The following is a 16,461-nucleotide window of genomic DNA, read 5'->3' as shown; positions in this document are numbered from 1 at the left end:
CATTTAAAAGAGACCATTTCAAACTACCCAGGAAACAAACCATGCGTTGCTCTCTGCCTCTCTATTCTGATGAACATGGCAACTTGCATGACTTGGGTCACAAATGGCCATCCTTCAACTGGACAGTCCCCTCGGAGTGTCTGCTGCCGTAAAGGCTACTCATACGAGGCAAACACTCCCAGCCCTCGCTGTGTGAAAGCTCTGCAAGAATTAAGTTTGGCATAAGCAAGGTAAATAATCCAGCACATTCCATGTATTTTCATACTTCACGTCAAATTCCAGGTATGCACAGTGTTGGGAAGCAGGACATCGCTGCCATTGATTCCAGCGCTAGTAAAGCATAAACCCCTGTTTAAGCACTCGAAGAAGCCACAATCCCCTTCCTTGGGGTGGGTTACAATCTCTAGAGAACAGCCACAGCAAGTAAAACGTAACCGAGCAATCGGCACCGCTGCCCCTCTGCAACCCCGTTGTTTCTGTGCAAAATAGAGTACAATCTGAGTACAGTTAAGCTCAAGTGCGCCAGAATTCAGCAGAACTGAAGCAACTTTAACCTAAGTGCAGCTTCTCAGCACTGTGCATCAGCCACTTGTGTAACTTTGTCTTGTTCCCATTAAATGTTTTTTCTTCCCTTCCACACAAGATCACCGAGATTTCAACCTTCTCTAGAAGGAGAACCGCATGTCCTTGGTGTAGCCCAGTTTGTCCAGGTTGGGGAGGCAAGCATACTGGATCATTGGAGGAGGGCCACACATGAGAATCAGAACATCATCCTGGGGTGGCGGCAGGTGATCCCTGATCATCTCTTGGTTCACGTACCCTTCGCTGTATTCCCAATCTGTTCAAAAAAAGGAAAGGAGGGAAAGAGAACAAAGGTAAGAAACATGCAAGTCACTTTGCTATGAAGCTTGGGTGGATTTTTAAGGAACGTTCTAGCCTGTAGCATTTCCACCCTCCACTCGTGTCCTCATCACAGTTACACTACAGGAAAGAACTGCCATACTGTTTTTTAAGGTGGAAAACTGATGTATGGAGAAGCAAGGGCTAACTTTAAAAAAAAGAAAATCTTTCTAAAAGTTCCAAGGAAATCTCAGACAGAGTAACACTAGGTTAACTAGTCAGTTAATGCAGGTTTACCTGTCATATCCCCAGGCCTGGATGCAAAAAAATGCTGGCCCAAAGCTGGCCCAGAAAACTAATTGTAGAAGATGACCTTATAGCAACGGATTGGGATCTACAGCCCCTCTCCACCAGCCTATGGAATATGTAGTGTGTATGTACTTTGGCCACGAGGTAAGAGCAGGGATACAGCTCTTGCCCCTCTGCCCCAAAATACCACTGCAAATCTGTTTATCAGCCTGCAGTGACGTGGGTGTACATGGCAATGAATCAGGGAAGAGAGAAGGCCCCTTTTAGCACCCCCTTTATCAGGCTTGCACGGCTGAGGGTGGCCTGCACACAGCTCCTTCTCTCTGCAGGCACTCCACAGCGGCTGCCTTAACTGTGCTCTGCACATGAGACAATAAAGTAACCTCTTAGATTTCCCTCCGTAAGAAAGGGAAGATCCCCCTGGATCAGAGCAAATAATAGTAACTATCAGGGGGTAGTCATGACAGGAACATCACTGTTCTGTTCACCTGGCATGAGTTTCATAGCTGTGGAAACACTGCCTGATTACATCTAGAGATTCTGTGCATTACATGAAGAATGATGCTCCTAAGTGCAAGAAGACACAATTCGTTAAGCCAGAAAGGGGCCCAGAAATAGGTACGTGGCGCAGCAGACACATGTGTCCTGCCACACACGTGCATTAATGCTCATAACTTAAGGTTTCAGTGGAGGTACCATGTTGTATCTTACTTTCAGGTGCTCTGTCCAGCGTGTACCAAAGCTTGAAGCGAGTGGGATTCTGAACCTGGAGCTCCTCCAGTTCGTTGCGTAACAGGATATCCCTCTCAGTCTGCAGGAAAAGGAAAACCAATGATTACGTTATGCATTTCAGCAAGGCCCTCAGGTCACCAGTGACCGTTAGCTACTCCTGTGAGATTGAGCAGGTTATTCCACTCCGTTTTTGTAGCTAAAGAGAACAAATGCAAGTTATTCCCAAGACTATCCAGTGGCAGAACCAATGAACAGGCTCAAAACTTCCCTAAACCCTGATCAATATGCAATGTCTTCCCCCGAAAGAATAGAGCAAACCAAAGAAAAACCTGTATCAAAACACAGAACCATCCCTCACCTAACAGGAATTAGCTGTAGCTAATTGTAACAGTGACACCCTCTTTAAGCATCCCCATTACAAAAACAACTTTCATCAAAAACTAATCATCACACGTATCTCATTATTCCTCCATACTGTACCACTTGGCCAGTATAATATCAAGTTTCCCACCTTCACCACGTCAAATTTCACCTAATCTCACCATACAGAGATTGCTTAGCTTTTAAACAGGATGCGGAATAACAAACACCCAACGGGTATCAAGTTCTGACTGGAACAACAAATGCTTTGCAGGGTATCAGGTTCTGCTCCTCCCCGATGCAAAATCATTGAAGACCAAAATAAAGCCTTATTCCCGTAAGAGCAGCTGAGGCTCAGGAGGGTAGGGACAGAATCAGGGCTAAAAGTGGCCTCCTCCTCTGCAGCCTTTCTAATTTGGTGCTGTGGCCACCAGCACATGGGGAACTGCAGGGGTGAGGGGGACTGCACCAGCCACTATTGCCAAGAATGTGCCTATTTCTGGATTTGCAAATGCACATGTTCCAAAAAGGCTGCTCCTGAGTCTGACCAGCTCAAACAGGAGCCCAAAAGACAACATGTAAGATGATCTAGGCAAGCCTTAAGTTAGTTAGAAACACAATGCTGACCCACACGTGGTCATCTGTAATCAACACAGCCTTTTCAAGATGGTTAAAACAAAGTATCAGCAGACCACACACCAAAAAAAAAGCCCCTTAAACTCAACTCTGCCACCTTTGCTTACTGTCCCTTTGTCAGTAAGCTGTTTATATTTCTGCAGTTACTAAGTATGGCAACTCTTTGAAGATTGATGCTTCCTTTGCTAACAGACAGGCAGCTGTTCCCTGAGTTTCTCCCCAAGAAGCAGTAGGTTCTCCGGGTTATTAAAGCAGCTCTAGCTGAGTTGCTCACAGCAAATCTTCCTGTCCTGGTACCTGCAACTGCTCAGCAGACATCAACTGCTGCACCTGCAACGACAAGCACTAGAGGGCACCGCGAGCTCTCCACTGAGTCTACAGGAGCAAAGCGCTAAAGCGACGCTCCCGCTGTCAGACTGTAACTTCCCCGGAGAAAAGCTGTAAGATTCAGATAATGTACAAGGGAAGGGAAAATATACTGAGAGTCAGAGGGTAGAGGAATGATAGAGGAAGCCCAAAGAAGCTAAAAACACAGGCATAACTGTCACATAATCCAGAAACACAAAAGCACCAGGTGGGAGAAGTTTAGAAGTAAATACTAGAGGAATGTTAAAAAAAAACAAGAGCTGTGCACTTTAGCACAGCTAGACCATTGGGTGGGTTGCCTAGTCATTGACAAGGCCCATCACAAGTACTCTTGGTTGAAAGGATCTTTTCCCTTTGCCCGACTCTGGCATGGTGGCCTTGGGGAGCATAAAAAATGCATGAAGGAGAGAATGGAAATGAAGGAAGGGAGGTAGCTGTGCAGAATCACAGCTCTGGCTCAAGGAAACTGCATGAAATTAAAATCTTTGTCTCACACAATGTATTCTCAAGTAGAAAGACTCTAAACCCTGTTCTGTAGTTAAGGAGTTGTAATTACTGAAGGAAGCAGATGGCTACTTCTTGCATGTAAAAAGACATTAGCAACTTGCACAAAGGAACTCTCAAGTACTAAAGTGTTTATAAATGGATTAGAAACAGCAGAGACACAAAAGAAAGTAAGCATTAACTAGAAGAACATTAGCACTTGGACAGGAAGGCTAACATGAGAATTCATTATGGTGTTTTTACATATGGGAAGGTTTAACATTTCCATTCATTTTTCCCTCAGGGTTTGTATTTTCATACAGTACTTTCTCAGCAAGAGTTGCATTTGCTGAGTGGAGTTCTGTTTGTTAAAGAAAGTGTTACATACAATAACAAGGACAGCATTACCTGATTAGCAAACAGCAGCTGACAAACAGTGTGGTCATCTTTGTCTTTCATGATAGCGCGAATGATCTGCAGCATCGGTGTTATCCCTGAAAGAGAAGTGCAAGAAGGCAAAGAAAGTGGGAGCACGTGAAAACATGAACAAACACATCTATCAGATGTCAGAAACCACGTGGGAATCTTTATACATACGTACCAGTCCCACCTGCGATCATCCCCACGTATTTCACTTTTCTTAAAACTGGTTCAGCTTTCTTTTCTGGCCGAATAGCAAATTGTCCTGAAAAAAGCAGAGGGAGATGGCATAAATTCTGAAGAAGGCAGCAAACACTGGGCCCATGATACCTTCCCAGTCTGTACAATTCACTGATTTGGTTTCAACCCTGTCACCCTTTCCCTTTGCAAAATAGGGGAAGAAAAACAGATTCTGAAAGGTTATTAGAGATTTTAGGGCACATGATGATATCCAACACTGACAGGAGTTATTACTCTGAACTGCAGCATTGAGTTGTCACTACTTGCATTTCTGTTTGCTCAAATCCCATTCCCTCAATCACGTTCAGAAGCCCAGATCTCTGGAAATAGTTCCACACACAAAAACTAACCTGCCCAGGGAGCTGGTTTGCCTCATGTAAGTTATTTAAACGGAAAACCCCCATTTGCAAAGAAACAGGATTCAGCACAAGCAATGACCAAACAGTTATGAACCAAACCAATCTGCATCTAGTAGAAGCATGACATGGATAGCGTGTGCTCCGCAGAACTGTGGGGCAGGGAAGACTACACCCTGCCAGAGCCAAGCTTGAGAGAAACCAACTTTGAGTTTGCACCTGCTCTGCCAGTAGTATTGACTAATCCCCCTGCCTCTTCCCCCAGAACAGCTCAGCCCATAATCTTCTAAACCAGCACTGGGCATATTTCATAGCACTCTATCTTAGGCCAGATAATCAATACAAAATTGAACTGTTTGGATAGCACTGACTTTATTGGCCTAATTTTCCACATATTAAAAAAGAGTCAGTAGTTACTTAGTTTCTTTATTTACTCCCTCTTTTTTGGCCATTTTAACAGTTTCAGCCAAACTTGATAGTGGGTGTGAAACTCCTAGAAACATCATGTTTACTCATCCATTCTCACAGGGCAGCATGAACACAAAATGCTGCTCACAGGACTGCCAGAAGGTGTTTGTGACACATCTGTGGCAGTACTATACCTACCTGGCACTTCCCATTGGCATAAAAGCACTTTCTACTGCTGAAGTTAAATCTCATTTGGGAAAACAGCACTGTACTGCACAAATGCCAAGTATTTTTACAAGTATATAAACTATGTCCATATAAGTAAGGAGCAAATTCCCTTCTCTGAGAACTGTATCAAAAACAAGTCCTTTTACACGTAACCCTTGCGCCACCAAGGATGGCTGTTGACGAATTAAGAGATTCACAATATCTTTTGCACAGAGAAAGACATAAACCCTGGTGAAAAAAAAAGATGAAGAGTACTTCTATTCACCCATCGAAACCTTATATTGCTTCCCTGTGTTGGTTACTTTGGATAAACAGTTATCTTCCAAGTCTGCCTTGCCTTTTCCCTTGTAGACAAGCAGGCCGCTTGGTCCTCTGAAGTCAATAGAGTCCCCTATTTTCAGGCTGTCTAAGTACTGAGACATCTTCCCTCCTTCAGGGAACTTCGGGTGGGTGCCTTTGAAGTAAATCTGGTAAAATACAAATGAAACAATCTCACAGCTTAAACATGAGCATTTGCCTCCATGTCTGGCATGCAAGTATTTATGCATTCATATTGCTCTTTCAAAGCAGAAAATTTCTACAAGAAGTTACACTACCAAAGCAAATTCAATAGCCAAAAAAAAGAGCAACAAAAAAAAAAGAAAAAAGAGAATCAGAATAACCTAGGTGAGTTTTCTGATAAAAATTAAAATGCCAACCTTAGTCTGATTTTGTTCAGTCATCTGGGCACAGACTGGCAATCTCTTGTATTACTGTCACATAGAAAAGCCCTCTAAGCAACACAACTGACACCAAAGTTCAAAAAAAAAAAAAGACAAATAAAAAGTCACCATGAATCCAAACAGAAAAAAAATATCTGTTGACAGCTCAGTTGCAAATGAATATTCCTCAAACTTGTTTATCTCAATGTTAGCGTAACCAAAGAATGGACACCATCTACTTGAACATTCAAGTGTTTGCCCACCAGCATCAGTGGCTGCACTGAAGGAGAAGGTAACTGCACTTTACTTGTTACGATAATGAAAACCCATAATCACAGAATCATAAAGGCTGGAAGGGACCTTTAGAGATCATCATAACGGCAGATCACTGAGCAGAGCTTGGCACATCATGGCTTCACATAGCACTGCAAGTGTAAAACTGGGCCCAGATGTTGCCCAGCTTAGTAAAACACAGTGATATTCTCACCTTGACAACAAGATCCACAAAGCCCTTGTCATCATCGCTAGAAACAGGAGTGTACGGTCTAACAACCAGAGTCCCATTAATCCGAGCAGACAGGTAGATATGTTGTCCTGCATGCAAGGGAGAAAATTAAAAACAGCTTGCATTCAAGAGATTTTTCTTTCACTGGACATATCTAGTTGGCATACACTACAAATGATGTCTCAAAGTTGCTTAACTACCTCAGTTTGGGGCACCATTTTTTTCCCTCTTGTATTCCTGACATTTTAACACCTTGCCAGAGTTGTTGCTAGCTATGTACAGATTCTACCTGGATGCATAAATGATTCAAGCCGATTTACCTTACATGTCTGTCATGTCTGATTTGATATTTTGGGATATTTATATTTACTGAAGCCAACTACAAGTGAAATGTTCCAGACACTCATTTCCCTCTCAGGTATAGACATGACAAAAAAAAAAAAAAAAAAAAAGAAGGACAAGGACAACTGCCACTTGAAAGTGTGATTCACATTGCATTAACACATTGGCTACAAGAAACTGTTCTTCCTTCCACAAGGGATGGCGCAAGTCCACCAGGACAACTAGAGCTCTTCTAGTTGCCATTGCTAAGACCCCCTTATGCTAGACCCCCCTATGCTAGACATAAACCAGCATGAGGAAAAGAAAAAAAAAAAAAGAGGAAAAGATGCTCCTCCAAAAGGGAAAACCACTACTTTATGCTCTTTCTTGTCAGAGCTTTATCCCATCCCCAACAGGACAGGCAATGTTGAGGAGCACAAGGGATCTCCTGGACTCTACTCTAGATTAACTGGAAGGATGAAACTCTAAAGGATCCTACTCACAATTAAATGAATTTCTGTGTCACTCTAGCTGGCTATTACAAGTGAAATGGTAGTGCTGGACCAGACAGGAAGATGCACTCCAGTATTTGTCCTAAAACTGCAAAGTCTTATTCCCAGCTGCTCTGACCACCCTCCCCAGGCCCCAGCTTCCTTTCCTTCCAAAGTCCCCCCTCTGCAGTGAGGGGAAACTATCTGTGCCTTTCACCATTACTTAAGAGTAACATAGCAGGCCCAAAATAAAAGTGAACCTCAACACGATACATGGTAATGCTGCAGAGGTACTAAGGACTACCACCAGGTGACTCTGATCCGCAGAGCATTACGGGAGATAGTTAAAGCAGAACTCTTTAGCAAACACAATTTACAATTATATGCTTTTTACATATGCAGTGAGAAACAGTTGCACTAAGCTACCACACAAGGTAACAAGGCTTATGGCAGGGAGTAAGGAAACATCTACTGCATGGTGATTAAAAAATTCCATGAGACCGCCTGCAAATCCCGTGGTCAGCAGATCACTTGGCAAAAGGCATAAATTACAGGAGAGAAGCAGCTATGAGCATTGTCTCCAGGGATGGAAACAGACCACAAAAACCAAGCACTGTGGGAATAATACTCAGTGGAAAGTTAAGATTGGAAAATATCACCAAAGATCAACATTTGTTTCTACTGCATTCAAAGAAACAAGCTGGATGCACATTCTCTGTAAGTACATGATTTCAGACACTGCCTATGACTCACAGGACAGTTTTGCAATGCCATAAATACTAGCTGATGACTCAAGCAACACAGAGAGTATTTAAGATTCAACAGTACAAACTAGAAGAAAAAAGATCTTTGGCATCACAATGCAAACTAATATAACTTTTAAAATATCTGAGTCTCTCTTGCAAATCATGTTTCTGATTTCTGCAACAAGTATAATAAACAATGATGGGATTTTTGGCAGGGAAAAACAGGACATACCTATAGGGAGGCCCAAAACATGATCTGCCGAAGGAAGAGCGAATCGAAATCTTCTCGTGTCGTGACTAATTTCCTGAAAGAAAAAATAAATAGCTGTGTTGTTAACATTTGATGTTTGTGATTTCATTTTTAAAATTGATATGCTTGTCAGACTTGTTGCATAGTTAAATAATTGGGCAACAGGAGGATGCTAACTGAAACTCTGGCGTAATGTAAGTAGGTAATTAAAGAACTCCATAGGATGCTGCAACCTTTATCAAGAGTGAACTTTTCATTGAATTTGATGGAAAACTTGGCTTTTCCTCAAAATATTTAGAAGTAACAGAGGGAAAAAAATATGTACAAGAGAAATGGAAAGAACTTCTTGACATGTATTTAAATGTTAAGGGCAAAACTTGGTAAGATACCTGCAGACCAATCTAAACAGTAACTTTCTAAACGGTGCCAACATTTACATTGCCTTCTGTGAGGCTGCCACAAGACAAGAATCTAGTCGGCTCATTTCTCATGTAAAGTTTAAATATGAGGGAACTCAATATCAAAAATATTATGACAGTGATGTCTCAATCAGATGAATCAATCATTTAAACGCAGAAGAGGACTTGAGATGGCACTAGTGGATCGCAAGAAGATTAGGATATCATCAGAATGCTTTAAGACAAAAATGCCCCTGTCCAGTTACTCCCCCAAATCACTTCATTTTTTGTTTCAAGTACAGTTAATTTTGGTTTATCTGACTCTGTGACATTACAAATAGCAGAGTGATGAATACCTGCAAGGTAAGAGGAATTCTGAGAACGTTTCAAACATCAGGATCTTCGGGCAGGCTGAGCAAACACTGAGAGCAACGGTAAAAGGTGGAGCCAGCTTACTAGAAGTTCTCTTGCACTGGAAGGTAAACTCTAGTCAAACGCACTGATTGCTTGAGCAGGCTCCTCCTATGCGCTGAAAGCCATGATTCTTTTCTCAAATGACTTTAAAATGTCCTTATATAAATTGGAGGTATTTTTAGGTTAAAGTTCTCGTCGATTTTAAATCAATTGTAAATCAAACTGTAGTATTCCACAAATTCTATTTTATTTCCTCTTTCCTCTTTATTTCCTCTTCCATTTCTCTGTGGATATGGCAATGCTGAGAAGCATATTAAAAGTGGCCAGAGTTGCAGAGTTTGCAACAGATTTTTGACACAATATTAGAAAGCATAAAACACTGAACTATGGATCAGATAAAACAAGAATTCTTGTACCAAGTTATTTTTTCAAAGCAACTTCTGTTTCCAGGGCATATTTCCCATTTATGCAAAAAAATATATATATATACGCCCATCATTCCAATGCTCACAGCTGATCAAGATATCAAATGCAGCAGCATTTCAGCTGGTTACAAAAGGGCTATTCCTCTACCCAAAAATAAAAAGTATTCATGAAATAACAACTGAGGACAGTCAGAAAAATCAGTATCAAGCAAAAAAAAAAAAGTGATTTGTTTTCTGTTATAAACTGATAAGAGCAGAAAACTTTAATGCAGCTTCGTGTCACAACATGAAGTACCTCAAGGTTCATTCCCTTCTGCAGGCTGCATCTGTCACCACCAGTTGTGACAGGCTTGTGGAGGAGATGGGGAGTACATAGTAACAGCACTGTTGCAATATGTGTGGGAAGTAAATTCAGCAAGGGAGCCCAGCCCAAACTGCAGGGAAACTTTACATTCCCAAGAAACCGAGTTCACAGTCTTGATAATTGTTTCTTTTACAGGCAGAACAAAAGGCTAAACTCTCAATGGTTTCTGCATACATTGAAGAAAGGACTTTTCCAATCTGAAGTCCTTATCAAAATGATTCTGATTTTTTTTTTAGCTAACCCCACCTGTGGCAAATATTTTAAATCCATGCTGTTAAAAGTCAATACTATAGGTATCCTTAGGTATAACTCCACACCTAAAAGCCAAGATTCCTATCTCATACTTTTGATGTTCAATTTATTGAAAGGAAATCTAAAATTTTCAGACCTATTAAGCAAGGGGCATTCATAAATAACTCCCTTAAAATATAAACATTTGTATGATTAGAAACAAAATTCAGTAACCTTCAAAACACCTACAATTCCCAATAAATTACAGAGCTGCTGCATCATTACCCCAGATTTAGGAAGCTATAAGCGTTTCGCAGTATTCATGGAGTGGTGTCTACATACTCAGCACCGCAGAGGGACCCACCTCTTTATCAATGAGCCTCAATGCATACTTCACTTCAGGATCCTTCAGAGTAATTGCCGGATGAGGATTCCTGAAAATCCTCGTGAAGGTCCAGTAGATTAACCATAGTGGGTAAGTCACGATCCGACCCAACTGTAGCAATACAAGAAGAGTGTTATCAGCACTGTTTGCACAAAAAAGGAAAGGCTATTTTTGAGAGAAGGAAAAAAAACTAGCATGACACAGCAACTCCAACAGCCCAAAAAGAGAACTGTGTTTCTATGTGCTAGCAATATGAGCAGAAAAAAAAGTATTAAAAAAAATGCCAGCTAGTGTAACATGTTAAGTTTGCTTTACTAGCATTTTTGACCTGTCATACCACAACACTTGCTGGATGGAGCCATTGTGGTGGAGAGCAGACTTCAGTCCCTGTGTTTCGAGAGCCCCAGTTCAAGCCAAGTCCTGCTGCAGGAGCAGGCTCTGCCCATGCACTGCACCATTCTTCCCAAAGAAAGTGTCCCCAGCTCTACACTACTGGTCAGCGGCAAAGCCTAATGCGTGGGCCACGTAGTTCTGGGGGAGTCATCCACGCAGGACAAAGAGACCTGCATGGCAGCTGGGGGCAGAGATGGAAAACAAGAGACAGAATCACAGAATAGCTGTGGCTGGAAGCGGCCTCTGGAGATGCCCTAGTTCAACCCGTTTACTGCTGCAGTCAACTGCAGCAGGTTGCCCAGCAGCATATCCAGTCAGATTTCAAGCATCTCCAAAGATGGAGTCTCCATGACCTCTCTGGACAATCTGCTCATTGAACAAAAAAGTAGAAAAAGTGTGTGCATTTTGTTTTTCTTTCTGTAGATTCAGCCAGAATCTCCTGTGTTTCAGTTTGTGCTGTTGCCTCTTATCCTCTCACCAGGCATCAGTGAAGACAGTCTGGCCCCATCCTCTTTATACCCTCCCTTCAGATGTTTATATGCATTAATCAGAAGCTTCCTGAGCCTGCTCTTCTTCCAGGCTAAACACTCCCAGCCTCTCCTCATGCGACGGAGGCTCAAATTCCTTCCTGTCTTGGTGGCCTTTTGTGGCACTGGTAAGCCCACGTCTGTCTTGCGCTGTGCAGTCTAGGCACGGACCCAGTAGTGCAGATACAGCCTCACCGGCACTAAGCAGAGGTCAGCACCTTGGCCTCCAGCGACGGCTCCCAGGGATACTTTTCCTGCAAAGTCAGCTAAGCACCACAAGAGCCTAAGAAATCACCTTGGTTAGTGATTCTGAAGAACAAGGTGGATGAATAACTGGCAGAAATAGTTTAGATAGACTTGATCCTAACTTAGGACAGGAGAATAAACCCAACTACCACTTCTTGAAAAAAAATCCAAAATTTCAAACTACTTAAATGGCTTATATCATTTACTGATTTTTGGAGAGTTCAGAGCAATGTCTGGTCTGCTTTCACTTCCATATTTGTCTAAGGTTGACACAGCTGTTACCGGCCTGTCAGGAAGCCATGAAAAAATGTCCTACATTATTATTAAAATTCTAGAAAGTGTATTTTTTTAATTCAAAAAAATGAGAAAGTGTAGGTTCTTTCTTCTCAAAATGCAGTCATACAGATTAGAAAGATATCAACAGTAGTTTGAAAGCACACCATGTCATACACAGACACTGCATTTTTCTCCTTTATTTGCAGATGCTGTCAACACTACTTGTAAGCTTTTTCAGAAAAAAAAAAAAGAATGTTATTCTGGAGTTCCTGCAAAACTATCAGATTATAGCAGCTGTGGGAAGAACTTTTATTACTTTGTCAAGAAAAGGAGGAAAAGAGAATCAAAGTGAGAGGCATCTCAACAGTACGGTAAGAAAAGCGAGTAAAAGGAAGTGACAGAGCAGCAAATAAATTAAAGTGAGAACTGCAACAGGTGATTAAGACCTAGTGGAGACAATAAATCGAGTCCGCAACAGATGAAGTCGCAAACGTGATATTAAGATATTAAAACAGTTTTATTTAAAGAGAGAGCCATCCTCCACGAGCAAAAAAGCATCTGTGATCTAGCAGCTGATACTGTGAATTAGGAAACTTTGGCTCTGTCCCAACTCGAGTACAAATGTGCTTGCTGACACAGAAGATAAGGAAGACAGGAGAGTGGAACTGGCATTCCTGCAAATCAGTTTCTCCACCTGTAAAAGAGAGAAATCTTTTCTCCTACCCTTGCAAATAACCTTCCGGTCATCCCATGTCAGGCACAAACTACTCTTATTACATCTCCTTCAGTAAGCACCTCTCTCTCTCTCTTCCTCAAAGGTGCATAACCATCACTTTTTGAAGCAACTCACCAGATAAAATCTGTTTCAATACAATGAAGGTTAACTTTGGTATAGTCTTTTAACAGAACATTACTCTAGTGGAAGGCAATTTGTTATTCAGCGCCAGCTAATGAAAGAGCCCCATGAATTTAGCCTGGAAAGGAAATACACACCCATTAATACAGATATATTCTGAATAAAGAACTATAAGAGCTGTGTTTCTGCTTCTTGTAGGCAGAAAAAGAATTACAAGTTAAAAGACTTCAAAAACAGAAAGAAGAAGAAGGTCTTGCTAAGAGAACACAGCATGTTCTTAACCCCGAGAGTGTATTCTTTTACCACAGGGTTTGTCAAGATACCATGAAAATGGCACTGAAGTTATGGAAGTTGCATTAACTTGCAGCAGCAGAGTGACTGGCTTCTGATAAGACTAGCAACAGTGATTCATAGTTTCCAACAACACGAAGCTTTGCTAGCGAAGATTATAAAAAATAAAAATAGAAAATTAATAATAGAACTGGAATTGTTACTAATGGAAACAAAAAACGGCCACAGGAAGACGAGAAACCATGGCAAGACTGCCAGCCTTTTCTACTAAGGCGTGGCAAGTAGGACACAGTTAAATGTTTGTAATTATATCTCTTGGGAAACATATTTTACAGACAGAATTAACTGAGATCCAAGGATATCTGAAGAGGCAACATTTAAATCACAAGCCATTGTAAACTGCGTAAGCTTATGGCAGCTTCCTGCCACTCTTCTGCACACAAACAAAATAAACGCTTCAAAAATAAAGATAATCTTGTACCCTCAGCTCCAAAATCCCCAATCCTACTTCTTCACTCAGATCCCATTTTTAAGTAACCTTGACTAAATATTCTTCCCATTTGTTTTTGAAGATGATAAAAGGACTAGGCACTGGGCATTTCTTCACTTGAGGAAATAAATGGGGTAGATAAAGCTACAGAAGTAATTCAATAAGCAGCCATATCCCATTCCTCTCATGAACCTACAGGCAGATTTGCTTAAGCAGGTGCATCAGAGGAACAAAATGACAGTCAGGAAGATGCTCAAAAAGAGTGATGATGTGCACAAAAGATAGGAGAATCACAATGTCTTTTAGCAAGCACAACTCTGCATTAGCTGCAAGGCTAATGGTTTTAAAGCCTTCAGTCTGTTAACTGAAAAAAAAATCAGGAAATTGAGAAACGCCCCAAACATGCACAGCACAACACTCAACACAACCACCATTATTCTGTACACCAGAACGCTCAGTGTTCACAGAAGCACAAATACCAAGGGCTATGGGAGTCAACAATGAGAAGAATGTCACAGACCCACCCTGCTGTTAGGGCATTTAAGGAGCTAGTAAAACAGCTGCCTTCTTTGTCCTCCCGAGATTATCAGTACCTAGGCACCAGACATACCAGGAATCTTCATTAACTCTGCAACCCATTTGGATTGCCTTTATTTTACAGAATAAAGAAACCTTGACAGCAGCAAGAGCACTGCCAACTCTGCAGATTCACAGTGCAGTTTTATTTTTGTATATATAAATAGATGGACAGAATTTACATATGTATACACACCCAAACCGCAGCAAAACGCCACGGTTCCCTTTTCACTTCACTCAGTGAATAAACTTATACCCTTAGGCATGCTCAAGTCAGCTTCAAAAGCAGCTGGAAGGCAATTTTTAGCAGTAAGCGATTTGAAAGGCAGATTTCCAGCTGGAGGGAGGCGGGGCAGTGCCGTCAGCAGCGAGGAAACAAGCTCACGGCAGCAGGGACCCTAAACGCCGGCGGTCCAAAGGCTGCATCACCACCACCCGCCGCTGCTGACCGTTACCCGCCGCCCGTTACCGCGGCCTGTTCGGCGGCGGCGGCCGAGCGTCGCTCGGGCCGCCCGTCCCGCGCAGCCCTTCCCCGCCCGCGCACGGCAGCGCCGAGGAGCGCCGGGCTCGCCCGGCCCCGCTCCGCTCCCCGCCTCGCTCCCCGCGCGCCCCTCGCTCACCGCGCTGAGCTGCGCCCCCATGTCGGCCCCTGCCAGATGCGGAAGGGCGGCGCCCCACCCCGCCCGCGTGCCCGCCGCGCGGCCAATCAGCGCCGCGCGCCGCTCGCCCCCTCGCAGCGGCCGTTGGCGGCCGTTGGCGCCGCCGTTGGCAGGAGGAGAGGCGGCCGCGCTGCCTTGCGGGGCCCGGGCGTTGGAGGCGTTACCGGCTGTCCGGGGGCCGCCTTTCTTCCCGCCGCTCGTCCCCGCTGCTCCCGAGGGCTCCTTCCCTGTCGGCGCCTGTCCCGCCCGGCAGCTCAGGGGAGCGGACGGTGCCGCCAGGGGGCAGCCGAGGTTTAACTCTCTAACGGCCGCCGGAGGAATGCGGCGGGATGGCGGGAAGTACCGTATGGAGACAGCAGCGGATAGCCACAACCACCCTAAGCACGGCTGCTTCGGGTGCTCGACATGCTCGCCTGCTGTATTAGCAAAAAATCTAAGTCCCCATATCCGTTACGATAAGAAAAGGAGAGCTTCCTTATAAAGAATTGATGTATACTGCCAGCTTCTTAAGCCTCCACTTGCCCAGCTTACACTCCTACAAAATGAACCCCAGGATGTGATTCAGAATAAGTCACTGATAATAGAATCATGGAATTATTCTGGGTGGAAACAACCTTCAGGATCATCGAGTCCAACTGTAGCCCTTCAACACCCTGCCTGCTAAACCATGTCCCTAAGTGCCTCATCTACACGTTTCTTGAGCACTGCCAGGGACGGTGACTCCACCACTTCTCTGGGCAGCCTGTTCCAAGGCTTCAACACTCTTTCCATGTAGAATTTTTTCCTAATGTCTGACCTGAACCTCCCCTGGTGCAACTTGAGGCCGTTTCCTCTTGTTCTAGTGCTAGTTATTCTGGAGAAGAGATGGACCCAGACCTCACTATAGCCTCCTTTCAGGCAGCTGTAGAGAGCAATAAGGTCTTCCCTGAGTCTCCTCCAGGATATGGAATAAGAGATGTTTTCAACCAGGCCTTAAGAACATTTTGTTTTACGTTGACACATACAAATGAATGACTCGTAAACAAATGCATATTTGTATCTGTGATGAAGGTAAAACACCCCAAACTCCTTAATTAATGTTGTAACTTAAAATAAAGAGGAGTCAATGATTCTTAGATACAGTTTCTCCCAGCCCAAAAGCCTATACTTGATGGTCCTAATATTTAGATTAAAAAACAGTAAGAAGAGGTGCCTCTGTCCTCCCCCAGCCGCTCGGCTCATAGTGGGGGACTGCACCGCCTCCCTGCCGCAGCGCCTGCTGTCTCCCACAGTCTGGTTTCTCTCCACGTTGCTGTCTGCTGAGGTGACTAATCCGGTCAGAGACCAGTCATCGACCACGACTTGCCCACTCACTCTGAGGAAGCGGGTTGACAAGCAAAAGGGAAGCTGAACAGGTCACATTACTGCAAGGAATCGAAAAGTCTCTTGATCTCCGCTGATGTCTTTGCCTGCCCCGTGGAAGGAGTTTAAGAAAACATGGCCTGGTCTCTTTAGCTGAGAAAGTCATCACAGTGTTGGCAAAATCATTCTCTGACCAT

The 16,461-nt window shown here is 43.3% G+C and overlaps 1 protein-coding gene across 1 annotated transcript; it reads right to left on the bottom strand.

Annotated features, from left to right (window-relative positions):
* Positions 1-522: 522 nt before the first annotated feature.
* CYB5R3 (cytochrome b5 reductase 3) lies at positions 523-14,976 on the bottom strand. The gene is made up of 9 exons (XM_088528342.1): positions 14,885-14,976; positions 10,589-10,720; positions 8,375-8,447; positions 6,567-6,673; positions 5,716-5,845; positions 4,328-4,411; positions 4,135-4,220; positions 1,861-1,960; positions 523-838 (listed from the first exon to the last, which is right to left on the bottom strand). The coding sequence occupies exons 1-9, from the start codon at positions 14,903-14,905 to the stop codon at positions 666-668; spliced, it is 906 nt and encodes a 301-aa protein (XP_088384468.1). The 5' UTR covers positions 14,906-14,976; the 3' UTR covers positions 523-665.
* Between the last annotated feature and the right edge of the window lie 1,485 nt (positions 14,977-16,461).

The sequence above is a fragment of the Tinamus guttatus genome, unplaced genomic scaffold (assembly GCF_059628265.1).
Source record: "Tinamus guttatus ecotype Peru unplaced genomic scaffold, ASM5962826v1 Tinamus_guttatus_pri_ptg000308l, whole genome shotgun sequence".
Classification (NCBI taxonomy): domain Eukaryota; kingdom Metazoa; phylum Chordata; class Aves; order Tinamiformes; family Tinamidae; genus Tinamus; species Tinamus guttatus.
This window is presented reverse-complemented; position numbering and strand designations above follow the sequence as displayed.